General features: G+C 45.5%; 1 protein-coding gene and 1 long non-coding RNA gene across 6 annotated transcripts in view; one reads left to right on the forward strand and one right to left on the reverse strand.

Moving 5' to 3' along the window:
- The window catches only part of LOC119166621 (SH2 domain-containing adapter heavyweight), a 232,187-nt gene that overhangs the window by 104,365 nt on the left and 106,369 nt on the right, over nt 1–21,453 (forward strand). For 4 of the 5 annotated variants that reach the window (XM_075891526.1, XM_075891521.1, XM_075891524.1 and 1 more), the window contains exon 4: nt 17,847–17,861. The exons of the other annotated variant lie outside the window; for it this stretch is intronic. In XM_075891526.1, coding sequence (XP_075747641.1) covers nt 17,847–17,861 — 15 coding nt within the window. The remainder of the gene's footprint in view (nt 1–17,846; nt 17,862–21,453) is intronic. 5 annotated transcript variants of the gene reach the window in all.
- Nucleotides 1,348–20,850, reverse strand: LOC142810858 (uncharacterized). Its single transcript, XR_012894674.1, has 2 exons — nt 19,794–20,850; nt 1,348–1,506 (listed from the first exon to the last, which is right to left on the reverse strand). It is a non-coding gene; the product is annotated as an uncharacterized LOC142810858 (long non-coding RNA).

Below are 21,453 nucleotides of genomic sequence, written 5' to 3' on the forward strand. Positions count from 1 at the left end.
CGTTAGAGCGGTGTATGCTATGTGACTCTCAACGGGTTGGACCGTAGTCAGCCAATCGTGTGTGGTCGATGACACGAACTGATTGGCATAGAACAAAGAGAATCGTTTCGTTTCACATGACTGATGATTGATTGATATGTGGGGTTTAATGTCCCGAAACCATCATATGATTATGAAAGACACTGTAGTGGACCGTTTTCCGACCACTTGGGGTTCGACCACCTGGGGTTGTTTAACGTGAGCCCTCGTTTCGTTTCACGAATATCGTTTTCGTTCTAGCTATCGTTTCACCTCACTTCGCAGTGGTAGATGCGACTTACTTGTACTTTGTGCACCTTTATGGGCGGAAAGTGCCCACGTCTTGCAGCTACAAAAAGCGGAATAAAGAAGCGAGCGTGGTGAATTTTAGTTTATGTTGCGCTCAATCTGTCCCGTTCGTCCACGCTTCCAAAAAAAAAATATCAGATGGTCCCTCACGAATTAGCCTGAGGCGACTGGAAGGCAAAGGCCTCCTCATTTTTTTCTTTCTTTTTTTCTTCAGTCAATGTATTGTCTCTCCTGCGCCCCCCCCCCCCACCCCGAAAGCTTTCTACATATAACGTGCCTTCTTTACCCTGCCTCTGTGACCGATCACGGAGCGATGATGTCTTGGGATTTCACCATGTGACGTCACGTTATGGGATGTCACTATGATTTCTGAATCATCGTGATCCTCTTAATTACGATGACATCATGTGATGATATTAATTTACGTTGCCTCACGAATACATCAGAGTGACGTAGTGATGCCGTCACCAAATTTTGTGACCAATGACGTCATGACGATGGTATGTGGGGACATCATCACGTCATGATTTGTTTGTATCACGCTTGTTAACGCCGCCGAATGGCAACTTTCGTGTTTTTCATGAGAGACCCAGGGCTTTCGCCCTAATATCACCAGCTGGCCCGCCTAACTAGCCTCCTAGAACTCGTTTCCGTATAACGCGTCATCAGTAGTGGTTCTCACAGCAAAACAATGCTGTCTAATAGTGCAGCTCAAGGTGCATGTGGGAGTATCGGTCCGATGATTAAGGTGAATTGGCGTAACGTGCAGCTCAGAGGACTTCTGTCTGAACTATTTCAGGGCGTCAATTCTTATAACTTTCTACGCACTGGCAGCCAGTTTCGTGCCGTAATGCGTGCTTTCCGACTTTCTCTACGCAAATGGGGCGTGTTAAGAAATTTGCATTATTGGAGTGCAACGGAAAGCGCAACAAAATGTTTAAGGCAACCCTTTGTGACACTTAGCTGCTGCGAGCTTAAGAAAGAAGGAGCGCACGCAAAAAAAAAGAAAAACACAACGTGTCGTTTTTTTGTTTGTTTATTTTATGATGCCTTCAAACTTCGTCCCCCTGAGATACATTATACAGGCCTATGGGAGCATCTGGCTCCTCCTTCGTCGCCCAGATTAGGGATTTTCCTCTCAGTTTAGTCTCTCACGAAGTTCTTCGGTAAACTTCAACCCTGAAAATAAAGTTTTGACGTACAGTGATGAATGAGACCTCCTTATGCATATGGTTATGGAAAAAAAGGGTTTTGTGTCGCATGCATGAAAAACGTTCTGTTTAGCATCACCAGCGATGATGCAGGGGCCCCGTTTTGACGTTCTGGCCACTATTTTCGTGTTTTTTTTTTCGTTTGTTGAATTACGCCCGACTTTTGAGTACTGAGGCGAATCTTGCCCGATATTTTATATATGCTGTTGTTTGTATCTTGTTTTCTTCTTTTTCTCCTTTTTTGTGTTTTCTTTCGCATAGCAGGTGCAATTCGCCTTACTTAGTCCCGCGATAACTTTCTGTGTACGAAGTACTCGTCAATGCCTGAGACACTAGATACTTTGCTTAGGTGTCTGAGATCGACTGATGCGTACGGCTGACCATTATTTTGACCGCATGATCCAGTTTTTTTTGAGATCATCAATCGTACCGTCTGTGCGCTGGCATCTTTTGTCTGTTGCTGCAGTCTTATGGCAACGTATAGTAATCAGTTCATCGTTGTGGTGCATCTATCGCCCACTTTTCTAATATTTCGGCGTCTATACGGTTCTTAAGTTTTATTGTTCAGTGACTGGATTGGACACGCGTGTGCTGGTTTGATTGATGTGTGGGGTTTAACGTCCCAAAACCACCATATGATTATGAGAGACGCCGTAGTGGAGGGCTTCGGAAATTTCGACCACCTGGGGTTCTTTAACGTGCACCCAAATCTGAGCACACGGGCCTACAACATTTCCGCCTCCATCGGAAATGCAGCCGCTGCAGCCGGGATTTGAACCCGCGACCTGTGGGTCAGCAGCCGGGTACCTTAGCCACTAGACCACCGCGGCGGGGCACGCGTGTGCTGTACACAATGAGCATTTTAAATAGATTTATATATAAGCGAAACCTTGAAGCAAACTATGAGTATGCGTGGTTTTCGTTTATACAGTGGTGCTATTCATTGTTTCTTTTATTGTTTTTTAAGTGATGGCTCTATTTGAATTCTATGATCGAAAAAAATGGTTGTCTGTAGCGATAAGTATCTGTCCTGACGCTCCCAACGCTTAGAATTTACAACGTGCTGTTCTAACTGCAATGTTGGTCATTGTCATCTTTTGGGCAATTTCAAATTCATGCATGACGAATCTCAGCATTTCGTAGTATCCGCACCCCCGCATAGAACTAGTTATTGTTGTTTGAAAAAGAAAAAATACCACCTTCAGAGTCAATATACTGTAGGAAGGGTGCTTTTCCTGCAAGAGGGTCTTTATGCGGGAAAGCCACAGCTTCAGTCTGCTTCCCGTGACATGGCGGGCCGGTCATTTGTCGGGTTCGTGAAGTTCGCGGTTCTCTTTTTTTAGTTCTTTTGCGCATACCTGAGGCATTTAACGTATGTAGAGCGCCTCTAGGTGGTATAAAGCACACTATTCACGTTTTGCTCGCCAGTGCAACCTGTGCCTTGGCAGCATTGTTTACGCAGCCGCACCGAGTGTTCGTCGACATTGTTCTATGTGACGTCGAAGTTATCAACTAGCGCGCGTACAGTACCACATTCATCAATTTCGAATGTACATGATTACACGGACATCTGTGCTCGCCTTCCTCCTACATGGCAGCTTTGAAGCTTGATACGCGTGCGCTGGCTGTGGACTTCGTCCTTTCTGGTCATGGGCTTGGCGCGTCCCATTCAGTGCTTGGCTGGAACCATTAGCCAGAGGGATAGGGACCAGCATTTTAAAAGAGCGTGCTGGAACGAGAAATGGCGTAGCGGGAAACTTGAAATTGGAGGGAGGATGTGGGAGTGGAGAGAAAGGGGGCGCTACGAACGCACCGTTTTCACGGAGCAGTGCGCTTTGCGCGATGTTCCTCTCCGTCGCTGTGCCGGCGTGGTGTTCGCTTCCTGCTGGGATCCGTGGCTCTTCACTAATGGCGGCCACGAATGCTCTCTCGTTCGCTCGCGCTCCTACACTCTCGGCCACTTTCCTATTTCCTACCACTCCCGTTCCTCAGAGAGCACTAAGGGCGCTCTCCTGCGGAGGCTCAAGAGATACTCTGGAAAGCGGTCTGGCTGTTAAAAGTGTCTTGTGCCTGGGAGAAACTGCTTCCACTTTCCTTCCCCTTCGTTGCTCTGGAATGTGAATGACGTGCTTCTTCGTTTTAATTAGAGTTCTCTTGGTCTGGCTCGTTTGCCGTTCCCTGTCTCACTGTTTTCTACTATGTTATTTGCACTTGATCTTGTGGCTGCTTCAGTGTTGTCATTCCTTCGATGTTTTAGTGCGTTACTTTCTCCAAATTGCCCCCTAATTTTTTTATTACTCGACTTCTTGTTTTATTACACACTTCATGCAGCTTCAATTTTTTTTTGCCGTTTCTGTATGGTTAAGAGCACAATGCCTTATTCGAGCTTGGAAGTTTGTCAAGCATTCACCACTTTCGTTGTAATTTTTTGTACGACGAGACAGCCAGATAGTCGCGCGAACATTTTTTTTTCATTAGTATGAATATTCTTTTCCAAAAGTGGAGCTGTCAGAGTGTTGAATCTCTATTTGATTGCGTTAGTATACGTTGTGCGTGTATGTAAAAACAAGGTCAGCGCTGAGGAATGCATACAGCTTTCGTGCATATTCTCAGATACTCAGATTAATGGGTTGCATACTTACTAAAGCAATAATACCATTAAAAGAAACTTGTGGTAGCTTCACATATTGTGTCTGCAAGGGCGTGCGTGGACAATGTTTACATGTATTTGCGAGTGAAGCCCGCACAGTTTCCGTTAAGCTTATTAATCGCCTTGTTTGCATATTCTCGCAAGAGTGCGCTCGAGTTTCACTGTTTCTCTTTACTTCCGGGATAGCGCTGCACGCATGTTAAATTAACGAGAAACCATGCGCCTGCTTTTATGCACAACCGGATCGTATTGCTTATTTAACTTAAGAAGTCGTCCTCTTGAGTTATATATTCGTGTACATGGTTAGGAAATTTTTTTTAGGAGGCAGGAACTTGACATTGATTTATAGTTATACGGTGCGTGGCATTCTTTGATGTTACTAAGGATTAGAAAACTGATTCTGTCGTGAATCCAGACGTGACGGCTAGGCGCAGATACTCCGATTACTGTACCAGTGTGACATAAATTGTAAGCGTCTGCGGAGTCGCTCTGCTTTGCTGAGACGCAGTCCCATTGGCAGGTGTGCAGATTAGAGCCGGCAGTTTAAAGAGTGTGCTTGTATATTAATTTATATGTGGGGTTGAACGTCCCAAAACCACCATATGGTTGTAAAAGACACCGTAGTGGAGGGCTCCGGAAATTTTGACCACCTGGGGTACTTTAACGTGCATACAAATCTGAGCACACGGGCCTACAACATTTTCGCCTCCATAGAAAATGCAGCCGCCGCAGCCGGAATTCGATCCTGTGACCTGTTATAGAGTGTGCATCAAAAATAGACACTCTACTTTGCCGTAACAGACGTGGACAAAAGCAGAAAACTACTTAGCCGCTTAGCACCTCTTTTCACTTTTTTAAAGATGAGAAGCGTCTTATGATCGAGCTCATTCCCGTGTGCGGCGTGACTACCCTTGCTGCTTATGCGACTCATCCCTTTCTCTCCTATCTCCTCCCTCTCTCACTTCGCAACTCCGACGCAAGCAGCGTCTGCTAGACCTATGCTCTCTCGTCGAGAGAATACGCGCTATCAGAAGACAAATAAAAAGTTTCCTTAGTGGTAGTCGAACCTAGGGCCTTTCTGTCCGTGACTACGCATGCCGGGAATGCTATTCACTGCGCCAAGGTCACATACATTGTAGGCTCTAAGAATACGCCTTATATTTTTACCACTGTCCTCTGACAGCGTTCTTGGTAAAACGCAGCACGCATGATAACCGTGACATCCGCGATTAGTTCCTTCAACGCGTTGATCCTTAGGGTCGGTCCCATTCGGCGCTTATCCAATAAGAAAAGTGCAGTTTTTTCAACCATTAACACACTCAGAAGTGGCCACCCCAGAGTCGGTGCCACTCTTAGCATTCATCCAAATCAATAGTTCTGCCTAATTCTGCGACGCCTGCCGGTTTCGCTTGGCTGTAACTCCGTGACTCTCATCCAGCGAATAATCGCGGCCGGCCACAGGGATGACACAGTGCACAGTTGCGTTACCTTTTGTTGGGGAAGTGGTGCTCAACAACTCGAACATGCCGCAAGTAGGCGACCTTAGCCCAAGTTGGGCGTCCAATCAGTCACGCTGTTCTGGCTGTTGCATCGCATTGTAGAGCTATTGCTAGCATTTATGATCGCAAGGGTGTGCTAATCGTTAATGATGGACGTTAGTCGTCAGGATGGAGACGTATGATCAAGCGCCAATGTGATACATCGACGTTAAGCGGTGCTATAGCTATCAAATCCCAAAAGACACACCGATGTACAGCAAACATTGAACTACCGCTGTAGGGATACGTTTCACTTTCGCGTTTTATTGATTTTTATGATGGAGGGATGAACCATATTTTTGTCATATTGTACTTAGCACAAACATTTCAGTCGATCCGACCCCACTGACCATCTCCCAGGGTACTAGGCAAATAATGATACGCTATTACAAACGAGCACTCATACTTCGATCGCTCGGTGATCGTTTTCTCCGCGAAGTCGCGGCGTGTAATTCAATCGGATCTTTCCTTTTCTCGAAATGGGAGGTTTTAGGATGACAGAGTCGTGCGTGTACCATTTCACGTGCTCCATCTTGTGCCCGCCGTGCCGCCCCTGCACACGCACGCTCTCAGACGTAAGGTCGACAGTGGTAATCAGTGCCTGTATACGGACGCTGCGTATGGCGCTCCCGTATAACTGTTTCTTATTAGCGAGCATGCTTGTTTGCGTGGTGGTCCGTGCCACTTCTGTCGTTTAAAGATGTAGAAAAAGAAGAAGGCTCGGCGTACCAGAAGCAACGGAAAGGAAACGTAGAGGTACGCGGTCGCTCAATAATTGTTCTTTCGCCTCGCTTTCTTCTGCCTTTCTCTCTTTCCTCGCTTCCTAAGTCTCTCCCCTCCGAGCCTAGACACGTCGACAGCTGCGTGCTCGTTAATTCGCGCTTCCTCTCCGAAATACTAGCGAAAAAGCGCCAGGCTGGAAAGAAACTTCTCGCACGCTTCGTCGGGGCTTGCGTGGCTTCGGCTAGGCTTGAGCAAACTCACGCAAATCGCCTTTATCGACCGCACATCGTTTCCCCTTTTCTTCTTTTCGGGTTCAGTTTTTTTTCCCCTGCCCGACATCTTCCGCATCGTTTTTCTGTATTTACGGTTTGCTTGCTCCGCAGTCGGTGCCATTCTGAGCCCGCTGCATTGTTGCTGCACGCGAGCAACGAGGCGCGCGCTGCGTGAAGCCACGGTGCTATAAGCTTTGTTGCTCCCCGCTGTCGCTTTGGAACAGCTTTGTGTATTATGCAGCGCGTGTACCATTGTTTTCCCCGCTCGTTTCGACGTCCCTGCATTATTTTGCTTTCTGTGGATGTCGCCGGACGTGTAAACGCTTTCGCGTGTTTGGGCTTTCGTTTAGTTTCCGTCAAACGTGCGCCCGTGGCCAGAATGATGGGTGGTGCCTTCGAAAATGCGCGCTCACAGCGGGATTTGCACTTTTTTTTTTTCATCCTATGAGCGCTACCACTTCTAAACTCGTGAGATGTCTTTCATCCAGCGAGATCTGCCTCTCGCTGCGTTGTCGCAGAATGTATTAATAATGAAGTATAGTTTACTACGTGAAATACAGTTTATTCTTGAGGATCTTGTACCCGGCCAGAAATATACGCTCACAAAAACGCCGCTCGTGTGTGAATTTTTTAGGTGGACTTTCTGCTTAGATCGTAAGTGTTTGTCGGGCTTTCAACATAATGCAAGCTTAATTTTGAATGAGCACTGAACTTAACTTTAATAGTCAAGTTATACTGGTTCTGCTTTATACGCAGCCAGTAATATTAGCCTTAATGTTAGTTTGATATTTCTACGCCGTTGGACGTTGCTATATACGACGTGTCTTGCGGAATCTATACGTTCGCATGCTAGACACGTTTCTCATCTCTTCATATCGTGCGCGTATGTCCAACGACTTCCGGACACGTTTTGTCATTAGGTGTGTACTATTACTAATAGATAAGGTGTGTTTAAGGTGTGCTTATTGTACATAAGGGAATTTATTGTGTGATTTCCCTCATGCTACAGGCAATAACGTTAATCCAACTTTCATAGGGTGTGGTGACCAACACGACGAAGTTGTGGGTGATCGCGCTTAGAACCTAGCCCCGATCAAATCACCTTATGAACCGTTTAGCGCGCTGAATGATTATTCTCTTCCGGAAACGTGAAATAAACGAACCTAATTCGGCGGAAGACGAGTGAAAAGTATGCCAAAAGCGTGAAAAGCTGCGTGTCATTGAGGTGTGCCATATTCTACGTGATTTGAGGGCACTTTGAAACGAAGTTATAATAATGGAAGCGGTCGTCGTAAACTACGTTGCGATTTTGTTAATCTTGGCCTCATGCATTGAGGACATAGTTTGATTGATTTCCAACGAAATAAAAAGTTTAAATACGAAACTATTAGACGCAGGCTGAACATTATGGAAAGGGCGGAACAACACGCCTTAAGCCACAGAGACTTATGGAGTGGGCCTAAAAAGGGACCACTGGCCGTCATCATAAAAAGACTTCTAAAAGGCCAGGAACAGTTTTTTTTCGGGGGGGGGGGGGGGCTAAGTGGATGTTTATGTTTGTTCGCATGCTCGTGCGTTTAATATTTAAATAAAATATCAAAAACTTTGAGGTGGGGGGGGGGGGAGCTGAACCCTTTTGATTTTGATCACGTCAGTGGAGAAAGCGCTAGAAGGCAGTGAAGAAGCCGTCAATATTTGTGCTCTTGATCGCACAGTAATTCAATCAAGCCATCGGCATATTTTGATTTCTTTCGTGGTTAGTAATCGTAAACGTACACGTAAGCTATACTACCGTTAGGCCATTTTATATTGCCCATGCGCTGCTTGCGTACTGCGCGCATTTCATCGTTAGCGCGGAGTCAAAGTAGAAGTGGATAATTTTTTTGGGCCGCCTTTTAATTTTCCCCAGAAATCTCTGAACGCCCGGTAACGTGAAACTGTTTAATCTAATAAGGCTTCCCTAGCTCTTTACCTGACGAGGCAGAGAAAAAATAAAGCGCAGCCAGTTAGGGCGATTGATTTGCGCGGTCGTGCGCCCTGGAGGCCATAACGTTCCCTGAATTTCGAATGAACTGCTGGGCGAGGTTTTTTTTTTTGAACTTCGGAGAGGATTGAAACCTTTACGCACAAAGAACTTTGCGAAGAGCAAAGCTATTCGCTTGTCAGCTCAGTGTCTGTGGCTCCATATTCTCTAAGTGTGGTTGGGCCCGGAGGGCTAAAGAAGAAGCGAAAACAAAGGTTCATCATCTAGATATGAGACTAAACAAGCATGTCAGATAGAAGGGAGTTATGTAATGGTGGACATAGTTCCTTGTGCACACAAGAGAGGTATAGCTGCGCTTGGCTGGTGCAGTCACGTACCAAGAACCTTGTAACGCATAATGAAATGCAGACACTGTATACCCGTGCAGCACCGAGCCTTTCAGAAAGCGGCTTCTTGTAGAAGCCTCACAGGCTTAAAAAGCAACAATTAAGCGAATTGTAAAGGATATGGAAGCTCCAATCTCACGGTGGCTGTCGGCGATAATGCGATTAGCGTTGAAACATTCTACGAATAGAGCAAGCTGCTATCTCACCAGGCGCCATGCGCGGGCAATTTGAAGTTGGGCTCTTCTTTTGCCTTACAAACGAACTTATTTCAACAATTCCGATGCTTCTCAAATGAATGAAAGACGACTTGCGTTTGAAGAAAATAAGAAGCTCTGAAACCTTACGACACATAATTATGCATTCCTTCACTCAGTATCTCAGAACAAGATTTTCAGTCAGAATTCATCTACATCTGGAAACACTATACCATCGCCTTCGTCGAAACAATGCCTATATAAAGAGTTTACGGTACTGCTTCTTTCAATAACTGAGTCAGTACTGCAACTGTAGCTCCATCTAAACTCTGGAATACATCCTGCTGCAGTGTAGAGCGTATGCTAATGAGCGTGTGCTCTATGAACGTTGCATGGATTCCATAACCGAACGAACTTTCTCCCTTGACTTTGTGTAGGGACCTTAGGTCTGCCCGACTTCTACAGAGGCATGCTATGAAACTTTTGTTCGCTTGCTTCGACAGGATTGGTCAGCTTGACAAACTCTAGCTGTACCTTCACACCATGGAAAAACTATTAACGCATCTCCTCAGTCAATGGTCAAAGATGTGGCCTTTTTTATCCTATCTTCTGTCCTAACATTTTGCCTTTTCTTTCTCTCTCCCTATCCCTACTTTCAATCCTCAATCCCTTTCCCCAGGCAGAGTAGCAAATCAGCGATTTGTATATGCCGGGTAAACTCTCTGCTTTTCAATAAAGAGTTCTCTCTCTCTTTCTCTCTTGTGCTGTGCCGTCGACTGGTATTGCGAAGAATGTGGGCGCATAGCCTAGGAGATGTCGCGACATGTTATTGCGTACGAACGCTAACAATCGTTACATGCGCTGACAATCGTTACATCGCTCACTACACACCCACAGACTGCGCATTCGGTAACCCAAGTGTTGTTAAAGGAGCCTATTTAAAAAGGTTAACGCTTCGGCAAGTTTGTGGGGATTCATTTCAAAAAGTGTTAACAGCGCATAGAACGATTAGGAAAGGATGAGACAATGGAGGCAAATCGCTTATTTGGAGAGTGGCGAGTGGCTGCTGCGTTTATGATATTGCTCTTTTTTTAACAGCAGAGGTGTTTTATTAGTTTCGTGCTTAGCGAACAGAAAACTGTCATCATTATGAGCCGGCCCGCTGGTTGGTTGGTTGGTTAGTTGGTTGGTTGGTTAGTCAGTTGGTTGGACCCAAGATGAATGGCTCAACCTACCACGGGGGATCGGCCATGAATCGCGTGGCAGTGGGATTTCGGAGGAAACAAAAAAAAAGGAAGGGGATGCCTAAATTTTTTTTATATGAACGAAAAGCTTAGTTGTGCTAACAGACAGTCATGCTTATTTCTATTCGTCCTCTTCTTCTTCTTCGTCTTCCGCGTCATCTTGTGCTTCTTTCTTACGCGTGAATGAATTCGTCCGACGTTCGATGCAATAGCTCTGATGGGTGAGAGCACAAATAAAAAGATGAATTAAGAGAAAGGGAGAAGTAGAAAGAGAATATAATAGAAAGATAGACTAGATAGAAAGACAGAAAAAGATACACAGAAATAGGACAGAGAGATAAAGCTCTAGTAATGTACCGAGAAACAAAGCGAAAAAAATAGAAAATGATATATATATATATATATATATATATATATATAGAGAGAGAGAGAGAGAGAGAGAGAGGAAGAGGGAGGGAGGGAGGGAGGGAGGGAGGGAGGAGGACTCGAGCACGAGAATCAGAAAGAGTGACAACCATTGAAGTAAGAGAAAGATGGAAAGAGAATGAAAAAGGGCGAAAGAGAGCAAAAATACAAAGAAACAATGACGAGAAAGAGAGAAAACAAACGCAGATAGAAAGAGTTGACGTAAGCAAGAGGAAAACGAAGAGAAGCAAGGCAGGTGGCCCTGCTCCGCGTTTCCTTAAGAAGCTTAGCGCCGCTATAGTGTGAGGTACCAATAGTGTGAGGTGAAGTTACCTGATTTCCGCGCTTGGAAAGTGGGAAACATTTTTTGGTTGTCATCTCTAGATGATCCGGAAAGAAAATTTCATTAGAGCGGTAAAAAAACGAAATTAAAAGCACAGTGTCATAATATTCAGTCAAAATCAGGTGTCATATTTCCACAACGTATGGTAGTAGAATGGCAAAATTTCATGCTTGTCCTGGTTTCTGCTCTCGGCGTGAATATATTAGGGAGGTTAAAGGAACTTTTGTAAATACTGCTTAATAGGAGAACCCTGTACCGGGCTTGCTTTCGAGCATTGAAGCACTGAAGATACTAATTAAGAAACATTGGTAATGATTTGGCAGTCGGTGTCGAGCAGGCGAAATATTCTATGAATTGGGCTGCCATCGTGATTGTTGTATTCGGGGCCTTTTATTAAGTAAAAAAAAACTAAGAAAAAATAAGCAGTTCTGTTCAAAATGCAACTTTCCAACATGATAGGAACAAAAAAAAAACTGCAATAAAATTTGTGATTGTCACGGGTACAACAGTCTAACAGTGTAAAAAAGTAGCGGAGTTGTACTTTTCAACTCCATCTGGTGACAAACTATGTATACACTTCTCAAATGATTGTTGGAGTGAAATTTTGAAACTTTCCAGCCTTCAGGATTTAGCCTTCGACAATCCAACGTGCCACCTATGGCTTTGTTTCTTTCTCGGCTTCTTGTTTTCTCTCGAATTTTCTTGTTTTTGTACGTGTGTGTTCTTACCGTCTCCACGAATCGCACTCTTGCGCAAATCCTACCTGCGCCACATTCTGGTCGTTCGCTGGATTATTGGATGAACAACTGACAGGGAGGGTTTGGTGGCCCCCATTTCAATTTCCCTGTTGCCTTTACCGCGGACGAGTTTTCAACTTAGGCGTTGCTGAAGACAACGTGTCGCCGCCATATAGGTGGTGATCATTTACTTTTTTTGTTTCTCATCAATATAAGGGCTCAGTTGTTTTGAGCTGACTGCATGGGATAGAAAGAAACTTGGCTTGGTGTACGCCGTCAGATAGCAAACCCTTTTACGATATCTGATTGAAGTCGGTTGGTAGAAACTAGTGCGAAAATCTAATAGCTCTCGTTTTTCCACCTATACATGCATATATCTGAGGATGACGAGTTCAATGTTCGCACTAGAATAGCGGAAAGCGCCGGTGATTTCCCAGCTGGATTCTCCGAAGGAACCCGTTTCGCGTCGACTATAGCGCCGGGACGAAGACATCTTCGTGACGATGATTTTGCGCTTTCGGGAAGAGAATGTGGCTACGACCGCATTTTGTTGACGCTCGCAAATTCAATTTTGATCTCTTCGCGGCTTTGCTATATTCTGCCGACAAGTTCGTGCTTCTGCTGCGATCGTTCTGTACATTCCACAGGATGCGTTCACTTGCTCCTTTTTTTTTTCTGTATTTCGTCTCGTTTATTGTTTTTTTTCCGTTTACCATTCTCGAAACGTGTCTTTGATGTGTTTGTGTCGCCGGGACTTCAGAAAAAATTGCCGAGAAGAAGACATGACGTGTATTGCAGCGTTGGGTGTAGAGATCGTAGCGATTGAGTATGGTTGTGCGAAGCCACAATGTTCGATATTCTTCGAATGGTATTGCTGAAAAGTCTTAACTGAGCGCAATGGTACGCGTGCCTTAGAATAGTTATAATATTTGGTGGTGTTTTACGTCACAAAACCTTGATGTCTATGAGGCATTCACGCTGCAGAGGCGGGCTTCAGATATTGCGGACAACGGGTGTTCTTTGAGGTGCACCTAACGGGCCTTGTGCTTCATAATTGCATCGTGGTTTTGAAGTGTAAAACCTCAACGTGTATTTGTAACAATTTTTGTGTGGCAGGTGTAGTATAGTTGGAGTGCCATAAAACTGCCGTGGCGTTACGCAGCGTCATAGCTGGGAAAGAAGAATGCCGGAAAGGAGGCACAAGGTAGGGCGTGATGTATGCTACAATGAAGTACATCGTTTTGGCAAATTACTGAAGGGACTCGGTCGCAGGAGCTATATCGCTGGAGAACTTCAGTCTACCAGTCTATAGCTGCCCCCAAAATTACGCCCGATTTCATCGTCTTTTGAAAGGAATTCTCTCGGAAAGCGTGTCGAGAGAATTTCTGGCTGCGCTGTTGCGCGGCGTGAACTGGACACGCACCTACTTTAATTGCGGTGTCCCCTTACAGTGTCCGAGAAAGACCTGCGACGGAGGATCCCTTCTCTTTCGTAATGAGGACCATTTGGAGTCCTCGTCGCTCGCAATTTGAAAGTCGTTACACGCCGGCTGGCACCGCGCCTCGCCCGCGCCTTCAAGCGCGCCGCCATAAGATAGAAAATTGCTCTTGATTTCATTCGAGTCGTATAGGAACTCACATTCTAATTAACTGTCTTTGCTTGAGTAGATGAACTGATGATGATTTATCACGTTTTTCACGCGCTCGGAGGCAGGGCTGGGCAGGGCTGCTTCAAAAATTGCGGGGTAATGTCGCTGCCAGAAAGTCCTGGAATTCTTTCAGGAACTTCGCTGATGGTGCGATAATGCGATAACCACTCTCTACTCTATGCGAGGTGCTAACTTTCTTGCAACCGCCGGAAACTGTGTAACACTGTAGTTACAAGAAATGGTCTGTTTAGTCGCTGTCTGTTTACTGTTCATGACCGCTAAAATTTGGACTCCAGCTGGTGCATAATGAACTATAGAACGAGGATACTAGTAAATAGATAAAACAAATACACCAGGAGAAGGTATTGCACACAGCAGCCGCCGCCGCCGCCGACGCCGATAACGGTGTCTAATGCCTTCTTCCGTATACGTGTTCTGTGTATTTGCTGGTACCTCAGTTTTCGAGTTCACCGATCTTTGAACAGAACATAATGAATAATGTCACTGTTACAAAGTCGTCCTCTTTTTTTCATAGCACCCATCCTTTCGCGCTTTTTCTTTTTAGAGCTACACTTTTCAGCGACACCTTTCCTTACTTTCACTTTTGCGGAAAAGCGGGTAACTTGGCGCTTTATGTCTGTAAAGGTACCACGGTTTCACGGAAGCGATGGAATGCGCCTTTAGAAAAGGGAAGCACGTTTGTGCGTGACAAAGAATTACGCATACCCCGCAGCAGGAAGCGTGCGAAGCGATGTGAGGCGCCCCGGGGCATACCTCTGTCGTACAGTAACGGCGAAGGGACGTCGGTGTATCGTCGAAGAGTAACGACGAGAATGACGAAGCCGGAGAAGAGAAGGGCGGGAGCAAACAGGAAAGAAGATACGGGACTAGAATCCAGACGGAGGTGAGGGAGAGGATGCAACGGGGGCGGCGACGACGAGCGCTTATGGTGCACTGCAGCGGCAGTCGTCCGCATTGATCCCGCGTGCAGCATCTTCCTCCAGTCCTCATCTTTTGTTCCCGCCTTCCCCCACACCCCATTCATTCGCACGCCGACGCCGATGACGCTGCCGCCGCAACTGGCGAACTGTCTTCTTCTCTTTGTCTGCTCACGTCTCCTCATTCTCTCTTTCTCAGTAAAGTAGACGTACACTGGAGGTGTAGTGGTACGAGTACTTTCTCTTGCTCTCTGTCTGTCTCTATCCATCCCTTAGCGACAACTCCTTCTCCTTCGCTTTTAGCGGTGGCGTGGTTTGGGTGACGTGTAGTGGCTCCCACAAAGCCTGCTTTCGGCCTCGCACATGTGAGTCAGGTCTCTGAGGCACAGAACGAAAAGAAAAATATAAAGGGTCTGGGATGTAACGATTTCTGGAAGGCCCTGTCGGTTCCTCAATGGGGCCCTTTCTTTTATTTTATTTGTTCTTTCGTAACGTTCTCTCTCTCTTTCTCTACCTTTTTTCTTGCACCGGCAGCTGCAGGCCTCCCAAATTGGTTTCGACCTCGCTCAATAGAACGATGGGTGGTAGCAGTGGAGGGGGGGGGGACAATGGCATCCCTGATTTTCACTTTGCGGTGGGCCACGCGTACACTTGGTCGTTCTTCCCTCGGAGACACGGCAAGAAGTCCAAGGACTTGAAGGGAGCAATGTAGGCAGGCCTCTTCGTGTGCGATGCACGGCTAGAAGGGGATGTGGCGGGGAGAATTGGTCAACCGAGTGCGGATGATCACGTCGCGGTGTGTACGGCAAGATGTCTGCGCACTGGAAGATGTGCAGCGGCTCGGCAGACTCTCACGATTCGCGCTGCGTAACTTATGGAAATCATTGTCAAGGACTGAGCTACCTGCGTGCACAACCGCTGAGAGTATAGCAGAAGTTTCCCTCATTCGCGTTTCTTGTAACCGCGTTTCTTGCTGTCAGTATTTTTATCCACTGCTGTTTGTGTATCCACACCGAACAGTTTATGTAATGAATCTGTGTCAAGTAGCTCAACTTTCTGTCGTTCTAAATGGACCTTCGGACAAGACACTGACTATATCGTGTTTTTTAACTACGGAGAGCTGGAAATGTGGACGTTATTTTCAGGGAATCGCCAAAATTGATAGTTTTGGCGACAAGAAGCGCACTGTCATCTTAATGTTTAAAGCCTTCAAATCAGCAATTCAAAGACTAACACAGAAAGGAGCAACTTGGGAATGATTCGCGAAAACTCAGCCAAAACAAGCCTCGCTTAACTTACAGAAACCAAGTGTGACTTGGCCAACTCGAAGACCACCTATAGGTGTCGATCGGCTCCGCTGTTTCTCTACGATCCTGCGCCACTGGTGTGGGCTACGCTAATTATTTCTCCCTGAAATAGTTGCTGTTATGAGAACCTATAGCGACTCGTAGCACTTCGATTTTTTGCGTTGACTTCTGTTCGTTCACTTTCTACAATCGCGCAGCATAGCGAACCGGCCGTTTTCATTCAGCCTTCCAGTCTTTCTATTCCTTTAAACTCTTTGTCGTTCTTTTGCTTACTTTTAATTATATTTTGTAAGATACTTGACAGAGGAAGAGTGCTTTTTGAGTACAATTCACAGAATGAAACGCGTCTATTTAGGCGTGAATAATGCACATACTCTTGTTTTCAGTGCCTTCAGTTCGTATTAAATTGGCATAATGTTGGCTCGGACACTTGGGTAAACGATTACGACACTTAAAACACGAATTCGGCCTAGAATATTTATGCCAGAGAGGCGGTTATATCGAAATGTGTGCACCACTAGTATCAACATGTGACGTGAACCAGTTTTTGTTGTGTTGGCATCCATTATTTATCAAAAATTTCATTGCTTGGCTTGGACACATACTCATATAAGACTTGTGTTGGCTGACGAGTGTAGAGCCGCTAGCTTCTCATTTAAGAAGGGCTTTGCGGGTTCATCCCGTGGTGCAAACATAAAAAGTAGTTTTTTTTTTCTTTCGCTCTCTTGCAGTTGCGTGTATGCAACCAATTTCAATCTCACCTCATAATTAATAAGCGCCGCACACATCATGATGCTGCAGAGCAGCGAATTACTTCTTCACATCTTTTAGGAAGCTACCGGAAAGCGAAACTCAAACTTCGCGATCGTCTTTCGTGCAGTAACTCCACAAGATAAAGTGCGCCGCAGGGAAAAAAAAAAGTGGCTTGGACGTCTTTCACGTTGCGTCTATACTTAACTCTCTCCGCAAAACAGTCGCCCCTTACAGACTTGCACAAAGCTTGGAAGCATAGAGCGTGGCGTGCTTTGGGAACGTAATGGGGAGTTCCCAATGAAATTAGACGGGGGCCTCCGCTAATTGTTTTAAATTTGCATCGTGCCGCTCTCGAAGCAAGGAGCATGGCACCAATCGAGTTCTGTACGGAGGAAAGAAAGAGCCGAGGCGGTCTTCGGTTCGGGATGTTCAAGGAACCGAAGCCGTTCTTCTTCGGGCAAAAAAAAAAAAAAAAAAAGAACACCGCAGCATGCACGCGCTTTCAAAAAGCTCATTTAGTATGCACGAGTTCGCTGATCGGTTGGTATTGTGTTTTGGTTCTGGAATGTTTCTTTTTTTCTCTCTCTCTTTCTCTCTCTCTACTTTGATTCGCATTTTGAACCTGCGCTCCTTTATATCTATACGTTGGAACGTTTCTCGATCAGTGTGTGGCCGATTTGTTTTGTTTTATGACAGTCGTAGTGGCCGTAAGTTCGAGTCCGCTGCTTCCAGCTCGTTGAGAGGGGGAGCTGTATTGGTTAGTCTCATTAACGTTGCTTTGAAAGGCAATTTAGGAAACAACGACTGTTTCATGAGCCTCGTTTGCATTCCTGATTACGCATTTGGAGATATGCCTCGGCCCGTCCAGGCACATTTCCCCCGCTAATTCGCGCTATTGACCTTTCTGATATAGATTAATTGTTGGTGATGACTTTCGTGTTCCTAAAATGAGTAGTGTGCTTTTGCTGTTCTTGGGGCCGCCTACACTGAAAACCTACTGTGCATTACATTTATGGTCTGCAGTGTAGTCTGTAATGCGAACACACAAATTTGAAATTTCGTGCTTTTCTTAAATTGTAACAGATGGAACCATTTACTTTCCTCGAAATTATGCTTACTTCCTTGCCACTTCGTTTGACAAGTGTACGAGCTATACTAATGTAGAAATATTTTTTCTTCTTTACAGATAACAAAGTGAAGGGTAAGTGTTTGATACGCTGGCATACAACGTCAACGTTTTTATTATTTCTCTCGGGGTGACGCACACCTGTTCTAAAGTTTCTTGCCTTTGTATCGTACTTACTGTACAGGCACTGCACTTTCTTTGCTTCCAGAATAGTTTTTTTTTTAAAGTTGCATTTTTTGAGGTACGCCGGGGGCTGGTGCTGCTAGCAAAACTGATTAATGAATATTAGTTAAGTTGTATTATATAGGACCAAACGTCTTCTGATGTCGAGAGTTTAATCAGAGCTGTTTATTGTTATATTGAGTGGTTGAGTGACTCACGATACACCATAATCTAGAATGCTCATTACCTGAAAAGCAGCCGCCTTCCGAGCGTACGCTATATCGCAATATCGTTTATCAATGACTAGATTGGCTGTGGCGCTTTTCAACAAATGAGAATCATGCCACTTCGAGACGCTCATCGTTCAACGCTACCACGAAGTACTTGCACCTTCTGGACTCAACTACTTTCCCGTCGCACGAGAAGCATTTTTTCCTAAACTTCACTGCACCAAACATGTCTCCGATACGCAATGCAAGATATAGAATATTTATAATATTGCTTGGGTATTTCTTAAGCCTGCAGGGCTGACAAGTTTCTTGAGGCAATTTTGTGTAGAGTATGTCGCTTCCAGATGCTTATTGCTCAAATTGTAGCAATACGTGTTTTCAACTAATTGCACCTTTCTAAGGCCTCAGTTGTTTGTGGTCACCAATGTAATTTTTCTCTTCAAGTTTCTTTCGTTTTCGAGATCCACCCGCCAGAATGCTTGCTGGTATTCGCTGTGTGGTACGCCGTACTCTGGGAGCATCTTAACTCTGATACGGCTTGTGGTTGTAATTGTTGGTCTACGAAGTTGGCAGCGTTATTGTGAAAATAAAAAAAATGATGCCACCAACCGCGTTTCTACTTGCTGCGTTTTGCTACGGTGGTCTACTGGCTGAGGTACTCGACTGCTGACCCGCAGGTCGCGGGATGGAATCCCGGCTGCGAAGGCTGCATTTTCGATGGAGGTGGAAATGTTGTAGGCCTGTGTGCTCAGATTTGGGTGCACGTTAAGGAACCTCAGGTGGTCGAAATTTCCGGAGCCCTCCACTATGGCGTCTCTCATGGTCATATTTAGTGGTCTTGAAGCGCTCCGCGTATCATGTTTCTTGCGCGTCCGTTAACACGACAGAAGTTAATGTCAGAGCTAAGTTGATACTCTTGATTCCAAATGTCTGACGAGCTTCGGAAACTGTGTAGTTTCGATTTACATTGCACCGTACGCAGATTCAGCCTTAAGGAGGCGTAAAAACAACCAACGTCTTTGTGCTTCCGTAAATGGTGTTCAATTGTTCTTGACGATTTATAACGCGTGCAACGCCATAGATCATTGTACATGCATACAAAATGTTAACATGCACGCACGTGTAGTACTCACGGATTGAAACGTGACGTCATTTTTTTAATGTAACGGCTATGAGTGATTGCTCTTGATAACCGTCATGTTGCGGCCAATCTGGCCGCTAATGTCAATGTTGTCCCTGATGTAACTCTAAAATTAGTCGTATATTACTCGAACTGTATAAACGTCGTAAACAACGTGAATACCTTATCCCTAAGCTTTCGAGTTTCATTCCGTGAGTTCTGTACATGCGCACAAAATGAGGAAGGGGCGAAAAATGAACTTTCACAGGCTCGTATACCCGCAACACAGCGTTTACGCAAGGAACTCGTGACTCGTACAGACGCACACTGCCGCTGCCTGGCATTTCGGTTGAGAAAACAAGGTTTAGGCTTGACGTGCTTAGCGATGATGGCGGTGTATCACCGACACGAAAGCTCCTCGGCAACTGTCTCCCTCGATGGCCATATTGTATTACAGAGACGGAGATGCTCTCAGGAGCAAATAAGCTCTCTTACCTCTCCTTGGTCCATCCTTTGTTTCTTTTTTCTTGACTTTTTTTGGCGAGGCGGCGCGTAACATAGTATCGCTGTTTATAAGTGGAAGCTAGCGGTGAGTTAGCTGTCAGGGATGAGACACCAGTCGCCAGCGTGCACTCTGTGGAGGCAGCTTTTGCTGCTATACCGCTGCTGCTTCCACTGCCGCCGTTGCCATGGCGAAAGCTGACCGCGGGATATTTGATATGACCGACAGCAACGAAGTGCCGCGTGACGCGGTATAGCACTCGCGTTCTCTATCGCAGCGCGCGCAGCCCGTCTCCCACGTCAAGGTGAACGAGAGAAGGCCGCGTGTTCGCTGCACCAGCCATACGACAAGAGCCTCGGATTGCGACGAGCCGCAAGCCTTGCTTTGTGGTGACAAGCACTCGTTTTGCCACCCCCTCCTCCCGCCCTCTCCTCCCCGAATGTCCCACATTTTGCCTAGCAAAGTGGAACTGCGAATAAGTAAAAGAGGAGGGCTTGAACCGGAAGAAGCACTTAGCTCGTCCTTCGTCGTACCACTGATATTGGAGGCGTACACTTTGCGTGTCGTCTCGTTTTTACTTTTCGTGCATGTTGCTCCTGCTGCACACAACCTGAAGAACATGAAACGAGCCGAAGCTTATACCTCCCTGACGTACTGCAAATGCTATTTTGTCGTTACCGGAGGTCGGCTTTCATACGACAGCGGCGAATAAAATGGCGCGCGCTGATGAGTACAACCCCCGCACTCTGGAAAGGCCGCGCCGCTGATCACTTTATCCGGATCATGCATGCTGTGAGTCGAGAATTTGTCTCCAACTCTGGTTGCGAAGCTGCTCGGATTGGTAACCTCCGAACAGTATCATCTTTGTTGGAAAGCGGCACGTGGATTCGAGAATAGAGCACCGTTCAACTATACGTTCGAAACCGCTCATCCAATGACGTAGCCGTCTGAGGTAACCCAATACACCAAATAAAGCTCCCGCGAAACCTTCCAAAAGTCGTAGTTGGTGTATAGTATACACGTTTCCTTTTCTTCAAATCTTTTTTTTTCTTGTAGTGTAGTTATTATCTTGTCTGCTCTTAGATGCCTTGGACAAGCTTGCGGATTTCAAAAATGTTTTGCCAAAAGAATGATCAAAAGTATAATATGTTGAATCAGCCTTTTCTTGTAGCGCGCATCTAATAGAATTAACCAATGATTTGGCCTCTTGAGTAGACAAAAGACAAGTGATTGATTACATGTTTCTAGATTTCTGTAAAGCGTTTGACGTTGTGGCACATGACCTGCTTATTAGCAAGTTACATGCTTACAAACTAAGCAAAAAAGTAATTTCATGAATATCGGAACATCTTTCACATAGACGAACGTCTCTGGTTATCAACGGTATTTCTTAAGTAATCGCTGGAGGGACCTACGGAGTTCCCAACGGGTCTGTCTTGAGGACCTCTCTTATGTTTATTGTATATAAATGATATCGCTAGCGGCATTACGGCATCTTTTCGAATGTCTGCAGATGACTGCGTTGTGTATAGAGTTTCTGATATCGAATCTGATTGAGATGCTCTTCAGAGTGATTTAGATGAACTTTCAACCTGGTGCACGAAATGCGAAATGTTAAATGTCTCGGGGTGTTTAAACGTCACATTTACAGGA

This window comes from Rhipicephalus microplus, chromosome 1 (genome assembly GCF_043290135.1).
Source record: "Rhipicephalus microplus isolate Deutch F79 chromosome 1, USDA_Rmic, whole genome shotgun sequence".
Classification (NCBI taxonomy): domain Eukaryota; kingdom Metazoa; phylum Arthropoda; class Arachnida; order Ixodida; family Ixodidae; genus Rhipicephalus; species Rhipicephalus microplus.